Source organism: Chenopodium album, chromosome 24 (assembly GCF_948465745.1).
Source record: "Chenopodium album chromosome 24, dcCheAlbu1.1, whole genome shotgun sequence".
NCBI classification, from domain to species: domain Eukaryota; kingdom Viridiplantae; phylum Streptophyta; class Magnoliopsida; order Caryophyllales; family Amaranthaceae; genus Chenopodium; species Chenopodium album.
The window spans coordinates 3,863,953-3,879,851 of record NC_137857.1 but is presented as its reverse complement, the minus strand read 5'-3'; the positions used below and the strand labels follow the sequence as shown (position 1 = coordinate 3,879,851).

General features: G+C 32.4%; 3 protein-coding genes across 3 annotated transcripts; all 3 read right to left on the bottom strand.

Annotated features, from left to right (window-relative positions):
* Positions 1 to 2,945: 2,945 nt before the first annotated feature.
* Positions 2,946 to 4,175, bottom strand: LOC145612770 (F-box protein CPR1-like). Its single transcript, XM_081668062.1, has one exon. It carries the CDS (start codon positions 4,173 to 4,175, stop codon positions 2,946 to 2,948), a length of 1,230 nt encoding a protein of 409 aa, XP_081524188.1.
* A 1,279-nt stretch (positions 4,176 to 5,454) lies between these two features.
* LOC145612769 (F-box protein CPR1-like) lies at positions 5,455 to 6,594 on the bottom strand. Its single transcript, XM_081668061.1, has one exon. It carries the CDS (start codon positions 6,592 to 6,594, stop codon positions 5,455 to 5,457), a length of 1,140 nt encoding a protein of 379 aa, XP_081524187.1.
* Positions 6,595 to 9,492: 2,898 nt separating this feature from the next.
* Positions 9,493 to 10,914, bottom strand: LOC145612768 (F-box protein CPR1-like). Its single transcript, XM_081668060.1, has one exon. The coding sequence runs from the start codon at positions 10,912 to 10,914 to the stop codon at positions 9,493 to 9,495; it is 1,422 nt and encodes a 473-aa protein (XP_081524186.1).
* Between the last annotated feature and the right edge of the window lie 4,985 nt (positions 10,915 to 15,899).

Below are 15,899 nucleotides of genomic sequence, written 5' to 3'. Positions count from 1 at the left end.
GATGCTACAACCTCATAAGTATGAAATAATTTGTGTAGTAATTAACTATGGATTAGAATATTAGATCCTCTATGCTACAATGTTTGCGTAAATTTGATTAATTGTACGTTAAGTATTTTAAGTTTTTAACAATTTGTTTAATTGACTATTATAGAAGATTAGAAGCAGTAGAGGCAAATCCGATTGGTAGCTTAGAAAGAAATTATCTTTATTCTTTTCTTTATGACGTTGCAAAATTCTTTTTTTTTTCTTTCATTTGGATAAACATACTGCAATAAAATATGAAAAAAGCAATTTTTGTTTTTAGATTATTGAGATAGTATTAGGACCTGTTCACATTTACTTAATTTCAGTTCAGTTCAACTCCAATCAGTTTAGTTCAGTTCAGTTCAGTTCAGCTCCAATCAGTTTAGTTCAGTTCAGCTCTTAATTTCCCTCTCTCATAAAATATTCATTTCAGCTAAATTCAGTCCAGTTCAGTTCCAATCAGTTCAGTTCAGCTCAAATAAGTTCAATTCAGTAAATGTGAACAGACCCTTAATCATTTGATTATCCTCTTTTTGAGAACTATAAATGTAAGACTCTAAATTATTGATTACCCAAAAAAAAAAAAAAAAAAATTAAAAATGAATGAAAGGAAAAGAAAAAAGATGAAATATTTCCTTTATTATGTTATCCCCTTGGCTGTACACTCGTATAATTGATTATCGTATTTGAATAATTGAACTTTTGTCATCTCTATTCAAAAGAATTTGCAATAGTTCATCTTCATATGAATGTGCAATTACTTCATTAAATATAATTTAAGTTCATTAGAAAAACTTTAATTTAGAAAATAAATAGTTTAAAAGTTAAACATTAATTCCATTTTAACAAAGATAATTTCATTTCATTGAAAATTAGCTAAAATTAAACTCCCTTTTTATTTTCAAAAGAGATAACATGTTTGATCGTAAGGGTAGGTAATATATGATCGTAATTATTTCATCTATGTATGGAAATGTATTATGTAGATCTCATCACTACGTGGAAAAGCGCATCTCCTTATCATTTTCATATTAGTTATCCATGTTTCCATAAGAATATATTGATATAAAATAAACAAGTTTACAATACGGGATTAGTTTGCTAAGAAAACATAATTAGACACACCACTTGTTAAGCTTTATACCAATTTATAAGGTGTAACGGATGTTAAGTTTTATCCCTAGTAGTACTTCTTTTGCCATAAGGGTGCTAAATTTAATGCTTAATACTGATTTATTGGCTAACATGATTGAACTAATGGTGTTAAATTAGTGTAGGTTGTATTTGTAATAATCAATCACAACTATTTAAAACTCCATTTATATGTTTTTAATTAGACCTTATGTGAGAAGTGCAAATGTAAAACTGCCACTTGGCGCCTTACAGCCTAGGTTATTAGTGATCTTGCCAGTCATACTTGGCTTAATTATTTCTACCATTAGTTTTTTTTCTTTGTTAGAAATCACACATGTCACATAATGATATGGACTACCATATATATTAATGTAATAAGAAAAAAACTAATTAGTGGATTAATTAACCTAGAGCATGTGATACTTAAGTACGTACTTATAATTGTCTACTATTCCGTACTAAATTAGGCAAGAACATATTAATATGTAAGAGTGCAGAATAGAATGTAAAGGCACAATTGATTACCTTTTTGCTACAATTGTAGTCATCTTCATTATTGCATTCATGTTGTTATTGTACAATTTTTGGGCTGGAATTTTAATTACTTGTTGGAATCAAACTTAGCCCATATGGTGACCATTAATGCAATGAGATTTTAGGAATAGTTAATTCATTGCGCGCTAGTTAGTTTGACATGGTTTATGACTTTATGCGACAAATTAGACCCCATTTACTTCACCTTATTTTTGATGAACTGAGACTATTTTTACTGAACTGGAATTATTTTTGCTGAATTGGAATTATTTTTACAAACTAAAATTATGTTTTGGTAAGTAGCTATAGATATGGAATCCGAGTTATTTAAACCCCATCGATCTGATCCATCTTGAGTTTTTAAGTCAAACTCTACTGGTGATTGAGCCTTATTTGAGACCTTTAAGTGATCGCTCATAAAATGGAGTTTTCATTGGTCATCATTAGTCTGTAGTCTCAGTACTACTTAATCAATCCTTAAAAAGAAAAGTTCTGATAGAACATGTAACAAAGCCTACTTGAAGGTTCGTCCTGTCCATTAAATCAAGTTTTCGCCCTTGTGAATCATAAACTCATCAAGCTTGTTAATGACTACGAAGTATTATACAATTCAACCTCCCTTTTCTAATTGTAATTACTTAATTGCCACACATCTTGACCAACTAGTCTAACACGCACCTTACTATACCTAGATGTATATTATTATTCTCAAAAAAATATATGCATTGACATATATATATGTATATAGTTAATAGCTTCTAAAAAAACGAGTACTATGGTAATCCCTAATGATAGATATTCATTTTGCAGACATTTTCACGAAAGGCCTACCACGAGAATTGTTTCTGGAATTCAGGTCCAGTCTTAGCGTACGACCTCCTCCCGCTACGACTGCGGGGGTGTGATAGATATTATATGTTAGATAATATTTGTCGCAGATTAGGATAATTTTGTATATATTTTGTTATACCTCGTATCCTTATCATAATAGGATTACAACTCTTGTAAACTTCTATATATTTTAATCAATGGTATAAAGAATCAAAATCACACTCTAGTACTTCACATCTATACAATCAATAATGAATGAAAAAGATCCCTAAAACAAATTTCATTAAGAGGCTTTTAATCAATAATGAATGAAAAAGATCCTTTATTAGCATAAAAAACGTTTAGAACTACATTATTATAAACTTGCTATGATAAAAATTTCAATAGCTAAAAGCTTATAGAACGAACTAGCTGCAATGTCACACTAATTTTGATCGTCGTTGTTCCTTTTTAGCAAGTTGTTCTCCATGGGGGAGGACAACTAAGCTACCATTACATATACAAGCATCAATATCATTCCGTATAGGAAAATTGTGGATTTGATGAGTTTTTGCGTATGTTTTATCTCGGATATTGTACCATAAAAACTCGACATTAATGCTTGACTTGCTTCTTTTATCATTTTCTCCTACGATTACTAAAATTTCATTCTTTTCGATCCCACGGTAAGCTAGAGGACAATGCTTCAAAGACTTGGTAATAATCGAATCTGAAACCCCCAAGATTTTCACCCAAGATTCTTTGATTCCGTACTCCTTCATCACCCAAACATCTACAAAATATTCTTTCGGATTCTTGGTCAATACACACAAACATCCATCGAGGACACCTAACTCCTTCACATCATCTATATCATCTTCTTCAAACAATTCATAGAGATACCGATTTCCTTGGTACATAGGTGATGATAATTTTACATCTTTATCACCTCGACAGTCCGGTAATGGTACATTTTTAATCCATTGTTCGGTCTTCAAATCGAAACAACCAATTTTACATCGCTTCATCTCACGAGAGTATAATTTCCAATGAAGTAAATGGTTGTTTATAAGAACATTTTTTTGGCAGTCTTCTCTAAACAATAATAAAGGTGGAATAGGTGCATTGTCAATTGTTTTCCAAGAATTAGCCTTTAAACTAAATACTAAGACCTTAAATGCATTACCTATAGCTATACCAATAAGTCCAACAATTTTATAGTCTTGTGTCGAAGAATCAAACCCAAACCCAAACCCAAAATCATAACACTCGGTAAATTGGAGTTTAAAATCCGGGATATAAAGTAATTCACCCGTGCAAGGGTTGAACAACATCAATTTAATTAAATCGTTGTAGTAAAACCTACTAACCTTAATGAGAACTAGTCCATTACACGACCCGACCGTGTGATAATATGATTTAATTGACGGAATAGGAAGATTAGGAGACCAAAACGTATCTAAATCCATGCATTGAATCCTTTCATCACCCGTGTTGAAGATTAGAAGGCGATTCGTGTCGTTTGAGGCAGAATTGCGAAGGTGAAGATCAATGAATTTTGGACTTGAAATTAGACTTTTGAAAGACTTGCATACGCATTTGAAGCGAACAAGTGATCTTGCGGGTAATTTTGGGAGTATTTCGGAGAGAATTATATCTAAGGGAAGCATTGTTGTGGGATATAATTGATTTTCTTCTTTGTACAGCCGCCCATGTATATATATAATTCTTAGATTAGGGTTTTGATTTTATTTATTTATTTTCTTTTTCATTTTTTTTTTCGCCGGTAATCTTGTGTACATAAATAGAGCTGATGAGTAGACTTGTTCAACGAGGAATTCTAGGCAAGACCGGGCCTCAATTAAACGGGTCACGGCGTGGCGGACCCAGCTTGTTCACGCTAGGTCACGTAACCCAGCACAATTTAAGAGTTAAAAAATGAATTCATGGTCAAGTGGTTGAAAACTTAAAGTGACATTCCCATGAAGTTGACGCAGGATCAAATCCCATACCAAACACTTTATGTTTGTTTTTTATTTTTTAATGTTTTTTTGCGCATGTATTTTATTAATATAGATCAATTAATTAATTAAAATTATTTTATTCAATACTAAACTTTATTTTTATTTTTTTCCTTACAATTTATTTTGTATGTATTTTATTAATATACGAGTACAACAATTAACTAATTTAAATTATCTTATGCATTACTGCCATTGGTACTATTGTAAGGAAGGTACTAAGGGGTGTAGGGTGTTCTTTACTTTTTGTTTAGCCAAATCTTGTTAGAGTATTTCTAATTTTGTTAGTTAAATTAGGTTGTGATTTTTTTTCAACTTAGATCTACCCATTAATCACAATGTTGTATTTTGTCAATTAGAACAAGAAATTTCATTTGGGCATGCGGAGTATCAAATTTGTAGGAATCTGTCAACTTTTGACCCAAATTAGGTAAAATTTTATGGCCACGATTCCTGTTAATTTGGAGTTCACAAAGCAATATCAGTAGTAGTGTTGTATTTTCTTTTGAAAAATAGTAGTCCTGTAATTGGGTATGCTCTTTGTTCAATTTTACTAGTAATGATAAATAAATATGCCATTATACCAACTAGCGGTATTTATCCTTTGGATTTTTGAAAAACTAAGCGGTTGATGGTTAACGGTGAACCACCACTTATAAAATCCTGGATCTACCACTGCTCACAAGCCAGGCCATGGTCAAGGCTATACGTGAAACAAATTAAAGTTTATAAAGTGGCATGGTTTGCAAGCTGCAATCAATAATAATGAATGAAAAATATCATTAGCACACAAAAAAAAAGTTTAGTCTCATACTACATTATTAACTTGCCATAATGTAAATTTCGATGGCTACAAATCTAATAACTAATCAAATTAAAGTTCATAAATAAGCCACCATTATATTGTAGAACTAGCTACTAACTTTAATCAATGCTGTTTCTCTTTCACAATCCGTTGACCATCAGGGATGTCAACTAAGCTACCGTGACATATACAAGCATAAATACAATATTCAACTTGAGGAATGTTGTAGATTTGATGAGCTATTGCGTATGTTTTATCTCGAATATTGTACCATAAAAACTCGACATTAATGCTTGATTTGCTTCTATTATCATTATTTTCTTCTACGACTACTAAAATTTCATTCTTTTCGATCCCACGATAAGCTAGAGGACAATGCTTCAAAGACTCGGTAACAATCGAGTCCGAAAATCCCAAGATTTTCACCCAAGACTCTTTGATTCCGTACTCCTTCATCACCCAAACATCTCCATATACTCTCGGCTTCTCGCCGGTCAATACACACAAACATCCGTCAAGAATGCCTAACTCCTTGACATAATCTATTCGATAGTCCGGTAATGGTACATCTTTAACCCATTGTTCGGTCTTCAAATCGAAACAATTAATTATATATTGCTTCATCTCACAAGAGTAGAATTTCCAATGAAGTAGATGGTTGTGTATAAGCACACCAAATTCGCGACCGTGTTTCAACCCTTCATATGGTAGAATAGATGCATTATTATTAACTATTTGTTTACAAGAATTAGCCTTTAAACTAAAAACAAAGACGGTCAATTTCGTACCTATAATCACAAGCTTAACAATTTTATAATCTTGCGTCGTAGAATCATACCCAAACCCTAAAGATACGTGTTCTTTGGGATAACAACCCGGGACATAAAGTAATTCACCCGTACAAGGGTTGAACAATATCAATTCAATTAAATCGTAGGATCGAACCGTACAAACCTTAAAGAGAACTAGTCCGTTACACGATCCGATCGTGTGAGCAGTAGCTTCAGCTGTATAGTGTAGAAAAGATAAATTAAGTGAGCTAAATGAATCTAAATCCATGCATCGAATCCTCCTTCTACCACCCGTGTTGAGTATTAGAAGGCGATTCACGTCGTTCGTGGTAGAATTGCGAAGGTGAAGATCAATGAATTTTGGACTTGAAATTAGTGTATTGAAAGACTTGCATACGCATTTGAAGCGAACAAGTGATCTTGCTGGTAATTTTGGGAGTATTTCAGAGAGAATTATATCAAACGGAAGCATTGTTATCATGTTATGGGAGATTAATTTCTTCTTTGTCTAAGGATATATCCGTGTATATACTATCCCTATTTTTTTTTTTTTTTTTTAAAAAAAAAACAATATACTTTCCCTATTGTATACGAAGTATATCTTAGACAAGGATTTTGAAATACAGATCGGTGTAGGATTTTTTTTTCTTTTAATATATTTATAATTTTTTTTTTAATATATTTATAACAAAGGAGACGCTCAAGATTGTTCTAACTATCGAGGAATTAAGCTTATGAGCCATACTATGAAGTTGTGGGAAAGGGTGATTGAACAAAGGTTGAGGGCATGCACAAGCATTTCAGATAACCAATTTGGTTTTATGCCTGGGAGATCTACTATGGAGGCAATCCATTTGATAAGACAAATGATGGAGTTTTATAGGGTAAAGAAGAAAGATCTTCATATGGTCTTTATTGATTTAGAGAAGGCATATGACAAGGTGCCAAGAGAGATACTTTGGTGGGCAATGTTGAAGAAAGGTATCCCACGAAGGTATGTAGACCTAGTTAAGGATATGTATCGGGATGTGTCAACAAATGTGAGGACATGCGGAGGGTTGACAAAAGATTTCCCTATTACAATCGGATTGCATCAAGGGTCTGCATTAAGCCCTTTTCTTTTTGCAACGGTTCTAGATGAATTAACTAGACCAATTCAAGATGAGGTTCCATGGTGTATGCTGTTCGCAGATGATATCGTTTTGGTGGATGAGACTAAGGATGGGGTTAATGTCAAGTTGGAGCAATGGAGGCAAAGGTTGGAATCTAGAGGGTTTAAGCTAAGTCGGAGTAAGACTGAATATTTGGTATGTCGTTTTGGCACTCAGAGGGGGACACGCAATGAAGTGGTGAGTTTGGATGGAAAGGATTTGACCATGAGTGAATGTTTTAAGTACCTAGGGTCGATCATCCAGAAGAATGGTGACATTGATCAAGACGTGACCCACAGGATTAAGTCAGGGTGGCTTAAATGGAGAGCGGCCACGGGAGTGTTATGCGACCGCAGCATTCCCTTAAAGTTGAAGGGAAAATTCTACAGGACTGCCATACGACCAGTGTTGCTCTATGGTACAGAATGTTGGGCTTCTAAGAAAGAGCATATTAAAAAGATGGAGGTTACGGAAATGCGCATGTTAAGGTGGATGTGTGGAAACACTTTAAGAGATAGAATCAGAAATGAGGTTATTCGCAAGAAAGTAGGTGTGGCGGGCATTGTAGATAAACTAAGGGAAAATCGTCTGCGTTGGTTTGGACATGTAAGACGGAGACCCGAGGGTGCACCGGTGCGAAGAGTGGAAGAGTGGGACCATGGAGGGATTAAACGAGGAAGAGGGAGACCAAAGATGACTTGGTTGGAAGGAGTGAGGAAGGATATGAAGTGCATGGATTTACGTGAGGATGAAGTTTTGGATCGTAAGGGATGGAGGAGAAAGATTTATGTTGATGACTACACGGAATAATCAAATTTGGTTCATGTTAGCCGACCCCACTTTTGGGATTAAGGCTTTGATTGATTGATTGATTGATTGATTGATTGTTTAGAGAGCCATAAGAACTCTAGGACGAAAGTGAGAATCTCCAAGGATCTAACCACTTGAGCTATTCCTCACACTTTTTTTTTTCTTTCATGGAATTACGGAATACTATATATGTACATATAGCGATATGTCAATATATAATATGTAGCACTAGCTATAAGCCTATAATGTAGCAACTTCGTCAAGGGCCATAAAATAAATCTTTATTAAAGTCCGTTTACATCATTTTCTTTATGTGGCACACCCGTTCTAAGCTTATAGAAATAATGAAATTCAGGTGGGCTAATCATCAAACTAATAAAAAATTGAATTAAGTATATGATAAACCTAATTATTGGATAGGACGTAAAAGGTCAAGGTCGGTGCGAGTCGAGTCAAAAAAGGGTCACATTTTATTGGGTCATGATCAGGTTAATTAGGCCAATGCAGGTTGCAACACAATCACAAATCGATAATATTGAATGATCCAATAAACGATCAAACAAAAAGAATAGATGGCAAAGCCAAAATTACATGTATATGATTGTGAAATTATCCGTATAATTTAATTTACATTGTTTCAGCAAATATATTGGCCCTTATTTAGCTAGTCAATGTATGACACTTAAGTTTAGGACTTAGTTGTTTTAATATTTATCTTTTTTATTAGAAGTGGGTCAAAGTAGAGTGTTTTCAGTTAGTAGAGTTTGTTAGTGGCCCTTGATTTATTGATCATGATGGGTTTAATGGATCCCATATTTTAAGATATTATTGTTATCTTTTCTAGCTATATATTCAACTATATGTGCTTGAGAATAAGCGTGTGAGATATTAATAACACATTGTGTGAGTGTGTCATTTACTTGATTACTTCCTATTCATTTTTCCTTCTTTTATATTTCTACTAGATTGAAGTCTGTGTGATGCACGGTTTATTTAAATCTTTAAAAATTTACACTATTTGTATTTATGTGCTAAAATTTGTTACATATTTAGATAAAATTCCTAATATCAAAGATAATATTTTATATTTAATTAATGTAAACTTAAAAATACCATTCGCCAATTTTGCTTGCGTGACATTTGAATTAATTAATTCTAAAAGATATTAATAATCTCTTGTTTAATGGGGAACATGGTTGGAGAAACTAGATTGGATGGGAAAATCTAGATATAATAAGTTGTTGAAACAAAGTTTAGTCTCATACTACATTATTAATTTACTTGCCATGATGAAAATTTCGATGGCAACAAATCTAATACCAAATCAAAAACCACTTAATAAGCCACCATCATATTATTATAGAACTAGCTACAATGTCACACTGACTTTGATCATCGTTGTTCCTCTATCACAATCCGTTGTCCATGAGGGAGGATAACTTAGCTACCGTGACATATACAAGCATAAATACAATCATCAACTTCAGAAATTTTGTAGATTTGATGAGCTTTTGCGTATGTTTTATCTCGAATATTGTACCATTAAAACTCGGCATTAATGCTTGATTTGTTTCTTTCACAATCCGTTTTCCATGAGGGAGGACGAGTAAACTCGACATTGATGCTTGATTTGTTTCTTTTACAATCCGTTGTCCATGAGGGAGGACGACTAAACTCGGTATTAATGCTTGATTTGCTTCTTTCACAATCCGTTGTCCATGAGGTAGGACGACTAAGCTACCGTGACATATACTAGCATCAATACCATCATTTTTATAAATTTTGTGCATTCGATGAGCTTTTGCGCATGTTTTATATCGAATATTGTACCATAAAAACTCGGCTTTAATGCTTGATTTGCTTCTTTTATCATTATCTCCTACGACTACTAATATTTCATCCTTTTTTATCCCACGATAAGCCAGAGGACAATGCTTCAAAGACTTGGTAATAATCGAGTCCAAAACTCCCAAAATTTTCACCCAAGACTCTTTGATTCCGTACTCCTTCATTACCCAAACATCTAATCCATATAATTTCGGATTCTCACCGGACAATACACACAAACATCCGTCAAGGATGCCTAACTCCTTCACATAATCTACTCGATAGTCCGGTAATGGTACATCTTTAACCCATTGTTCGGTCTTCAAATCGAAACAACCAATTCTAAAGCGTTTCATCTCACGAGAGTAAAACTTCCAATGAAGTAAATGGTTGTTTATAAGCACACCAAATTCGCAACCGTATTTCAACAATAAATATGGTAAAATAGATGCATTATCATCAACTATTATTTTCCAAGAATTAGCCTTTAAACTAAAAACAAAGACCGTCAATTCATTACGTATAATCATAAGTCCAACAATTTTATAATCTTGCGTCGAAGAATCATACCCAAACCCATACCCAAACTCAAAATCAAACGACTCGAGTTTTTCCGGATATAAATCGGGAATATAAAGTAATTCACCCGTGCAAGGGTTGAACAACATCAATTCAATTAAATCGTAGGATGGAACTTTACAAACCTTAATGAGAACTAGTCCGTTACACGACCCGACCGTGTGATAAGTAGCTTTAAAATATGGACAACAAAGCATAGTTGATTGAAACGAATCTAGATCCATCCATTGAATCCCTTCACCTTCCGTGTTGAGGATTAGAAGGCGATTCGTGTCGTTCGAGGCAGAATTGCCAAGGTGAAGATCAATAAATTTTTGACTTGAAATTAGTGTATTGAAAGATTTGCATACGCATTTGAAGCGAAGAAGAGATTTTGCGGGTAATTTTGGGAGTATTTCAGAAAGAATTATATCAAACGGAAGCATTGTTAATTGTTGTTATAGGAGATTATTTTCTTCTTTGTCTATGGATTTATGTCATATATCCGTGTATATACTTCTTCTATTGTGAAGTATATCTTAGGGTTTTAAAATACGGAGTACTACCTCCGTTTCACATTTTTTGCAACTTTGAACAGTGCACGGACTCTTAGGCAAAATTTGTTTGTGAGTGTAAGATAGAGAGAGAAAATTAAGAATGCATGTGATGAGGAGAGAGAAAGAGAGAAATGACAGCCTAAAAAGGAAAGAAAAGATTAGTTGCAAATAATGTGTAGCATCCATTTTTGACAAAAGTTGCAAAAAATATAAAACGGAGGTAGTAGTTTTTTTCTTTTTATTTTTTTTTATTTTTATTTTTTTTTAAAAAAAATCCTTTTATTATTACGAAGTACTATGTACATATAGCAATATATGTCGACAATATGTAGCACTAGCTATAAGCCATGTAGCATGACTTGGCCTCCACATAATTTCAAGGGCCATAAAATAAATTATGATTAAAGTCGGTTTATATTATTTTCTTTATGTGGAACACTAGCTCTAAGCTTATAGAAATAATGAAATTAGGGTGGGTTAGCTAATCATCAAACTAATTAAAAATTGTATTCAATCCGTGATAAACCTAATTATTGGCCGGGGTGAGTCAGGTCAGGGTCGGTGGGAGTCGAGTCAAAATAGGGTCACATTGTATTGGATCATGATCGAGATAGGCCATTGCAAGTTGCAACTCAATCGCTGATCGATAATGAACGTTTCAATAAACGATCAAGCAAAAAGAATAGATGGCAAAGCCAAATTTACATGTACTAGTATATGATTGTGAAAATATCCATATAATTCATTTTACATTGTTTATTTCATTTTCCTATTATATTGAGCAAATATATTGGCCCTGATTAAATTACCGATTCTACCCATTAGAGACCATGTCCATTAAGTTAGTCAATGTATGGCACACTTAGTGGCTAAGTATTAGGATTTTAGGATTAGTTGTTTTAATATCTATCTCTTTTTATAGAATTGAGTCAAAGTACGTGTTTTCAGTTAGTAGAGTTTGTTAGTGGCCCTTGATTTATTGATCATGATAGATATGGATTTAATCTAATATATCCCTACCTTATAAAAAGTAGAAAACTACTTTTATGAATAGTGTAATGCCTATTATATCCTTCAAAATGTGTATTTACATATATACCCTCATTAATATGTACATGCTATTTTTAATGAATAGTGTTTAGACAACTATACCCTCTAAAATATTTATTTACTTTTATGCTTTCATTAATGTTAGTTATCTTGAACATTTATATCTCTTAAATATAGTTGTTTATATATTTTCTCTTATTGTTAATTTAACTAAATTTGTGATTTAAAAGCCAAACCAAAAAAAACCTTCTAGATATGGCTAGCTATGACGCGCGCATCGCGCGCGTTAGCTGCCCTAGTATATATAAAGGGGAGTTTTTTCCCGAGATTTTAGAGAGCCACGTAGGATCTAATTTTCTCAGCGCGCCATGTAGGATTATAAATCTTAGTAAGAGCCAATTAAATAGGAGATTATTAATTTCTTTAAGAATTAAATAATTCAAATGCCATGTAAGCAAAATTGAGGAATGAGATTTTGAAGTTTAAGTTAATTAAATATGAAATATTATCTTTTAATATTAGGAATTTTATCTAAATATACAACAAAATTTAGCTCATGAAAAAATTAGCCCGTTTTGTGTATGGCTAGCCACACCGCGTGACCATTTATAAAAGAACACAGTAACCCATATAACACTGACCGAGGAAGCCCTATAATACAGACTGATTAACCCCCTATAACACTAATAGAGTAACCCTATATCACTGACCAAATAACCCCTTTAATACTGACAAAGTAACCCCTATTACAATAACGAAGTAACCCCTGTCACACGATGTGGTCAGCCACATACAAGACTTTGTGTGAAAAAAAAATTTAAAAAAAATCAAACAAACCGTGTGTCGCACGGGCTTCATCTAGTGGATCCTATTTTTAAGTTATTATTGTTATCAAATCTAGCTATATACTCATACCATATGTATTTGAAATTAGTGTGTGAGATATTAATAACAGTTTGATTCATTTTTCCTTCTTTTATTATTCTATCATTCAATTACATTCATCATATCATTCTCCTCCAACTCGAATCGGCTCCTCATAGTTGTCGCCTTTTGGCGGATTGCATTAACTAGATTGGATGGAAAAATTAGATTCCTTAATCATCATTAGTTAATGTACTTAAGTATTGTAAGCATACTACCTGGCGCAATTAACGAGGGGAACATGTTTGGAGAGACTAGATTGGATGGGAAAATCTAGATGTAATTAGTTGTTTATCATTGGTTTCTATACTCTAATTTTAACCAATCTAATGTACTTTTTTTTTTAACCAATCTAATGTACTTTCAATAAATTATGCTTGTTTGATCAGATGATGGGATCATTATTATTAGTTCATTACATGCAAATTATTTTTTTAAAACGTTATTAAAACGTGACAAATACCTGGTGCAATAATTTCAATCTGAGAAAGATTTGTTTTCATACCATAATAATGCACTGTTTTTATGATGATTAGAACACAAATAAAATTTAAAAAACTAGCCTCCATTTTATAGACAACTTTAATTCGACAAGTCCCTAAATGCTACCTCTAACAACTTCCTTTTTTTAGGAGAATTATTTCACCAATCGTTGATGGGTGTAGTCCAAACCCATATTTAACAGTCGTCATGTTTGACTTTGAAATGAACAGACAACTATAGTGAAACATAGATTATATTAATTGCTAAACTTATAGCTCAAATCATCATGCATTTAAATTGTAATTATAGTATTATATTTCATAGTTTATCATGCTAGTTTCTACATCTCTTCCTCCTAATTACCATCCATCATCTCAAAAGCCACTGCATGCTTATATAATGCAGCTCTATCTACATATGAACTGAAAAATGTCAAATATAAAAACAGAAAACCACAACAATACAAATCTTACTATCACTTTCATTTTGAGCTTAGACGCCACATTTTCATACTATATCTTCTAATTTATACTATTTCATCGCCGTTCCTTTCGAATCTAATGATACTATTAAATGGAAATTCAACTTTTTTTTTATTAGTTTACAATTGGTTTTTTTTTTTTTTTTTTGTTTTTTTTTGATGCAAGGTAACAACCCTTATTAACCCTAATAAGAAATCACTAGAACTAAATTGTGGATTTATTTTTCCATAATTTATATTATGTGAGCTTTTTATTCTTGGTGAGCAAAATAAGGCTAAGCTGATAGTTGAAGTCCAGGATTGATACAATATGGGCTCTTCGATCTACATAAATATATTCCACTTGAAAGTGAGGTGGATGAGATTTGAACCTGATGTGACCTTTGAGTCATGTTGACTTTGGTCTGATAGTTGAAGCCCACGATTAATTTATACACTCTATATCAATGACAATAAGATCGATATACATCATATACTTTGTAATTATAAATTAAATAACGTATGTATATTAATTACGTGAAAAAAACAGACGCACACACAAAATAAAAAACGTATATTATCACTTTGGGTGCTCAACTGAAAACATTGCCCATCTTTAGCGTAATGCAGTACTTCATTATTCATTTTAATAACTAATCCCAAATTGTTAATGTTAATTGCTTGCTTCAGCATACTAATCCTCTTTCTTTGATTGCAAGATACAAAAGTCACACGTCATTAACAATTGCAAATGGGAATATTTATTTGCATAAAAAATATTTAAGTTAAAAGAACCTCAAACGGGAACATTAAAAATGGGACTTAGTTTGGCACTATATCAATAATTAGAATAGTTGTGTCAATTTAATGATCAATGATCTAATTTGTAATAAAAAATAATTATATATATGCTTATATGAAATAATATGAAATTTCAAATGTATTGGTTTAAAGAGATTATATGATTAAAGGGCTTGGGCCATTAGTGTCCAATTTATAAGATCAAGGATATGAAAGAATAGTCCCTTAAGTGGATACATTTATCTACTTTTTTCAATGTAGCTTAGGATACATACACATCCCAATACAAACTCTCACTTATACACTCGTCTAATGTGAGACAACACTCACACTCATATATGGGTTTTCTCATAGGCTCAACATAATTTTAGATCTGAGAGTGAGGGTTTAGCTCAAGTGATTAGAGCTTCCCTCCCGATTCCAAGAGATTTTGGGATCGATTCTCACCCCCGCCCTTGTGGCTCTCTAAACACCTAAAAAAAAATTGATTTTAGATCTACATTTTTTTTTTAATGAATGTAAATTTTTAAATAATAAGTGAGTCTTCCTTAAGTCCTTCAGAAAACGACAAAGATAAAGAATTACACCAAAATTTTCAGGAGGAACTTATTACTAACTATTCTACTAATATACTTTCTTTTATTTGAGTTGATAAATCAAAATATATACTTTTATTCTCATTTTATAGATACATGATTACATATACAATTCACTATTATAGATTATTTGTTTTTGTTATTATGATTGTTGTCTTTTATTTTATTTTATTTTATATTTTTTTTCATTTCTTATTTGAGAAAGAAGGATGTACATTTCATGGTAAAATAGTCTCCTAACATTCTTCCTTTTTTTCTAACCTTTCTAATAAAAAAAAGTCTTCATACAAAAATTTGTTCGTTTTTTTTGATATAATATTGATAATTTGTTTCCATCACATTGTTCTATTTTATATTTTTTAATGGGTTATTTTCTTGTGTAACCCACGAAACATGTAGATCCGCCACTAACGGAGTACTAAATTGTACTTATCTATTCCAATAATTATTACTAAAAAAATAAATAAATACAAGTATCTTATTTTTAATTATGTATAAATGAACCTACGGTGACAGAAATTCAAAGTCAACAATTGTTGAATCCCATTGCATCAGGTTCA

Excerpts from the sequence above, each read along its gene's own strand:
- LOC145612770 (XM_081668062.1), bottom strand. The coding sequence starts at position 4,175 with ATGCTTCCCTTAGATATAATTCTCTCCGAAATACTCCCAAAATTACCC.
- LOC145612769 (XM_081668061.1), bottom strand. The coding sequence starts at position 6,594 with ATGCTTCCGTTTGATATAATTCTCTCTGAAATACTCCCAAAATTACCA.
- LOC145612768 (XM_081668060.1), bottom strand. The coding sequence starts at position 10,914 with ATGCTTCCGTTTGATATAATTCTTTCTGAAATACTCCCAAAATTACCC.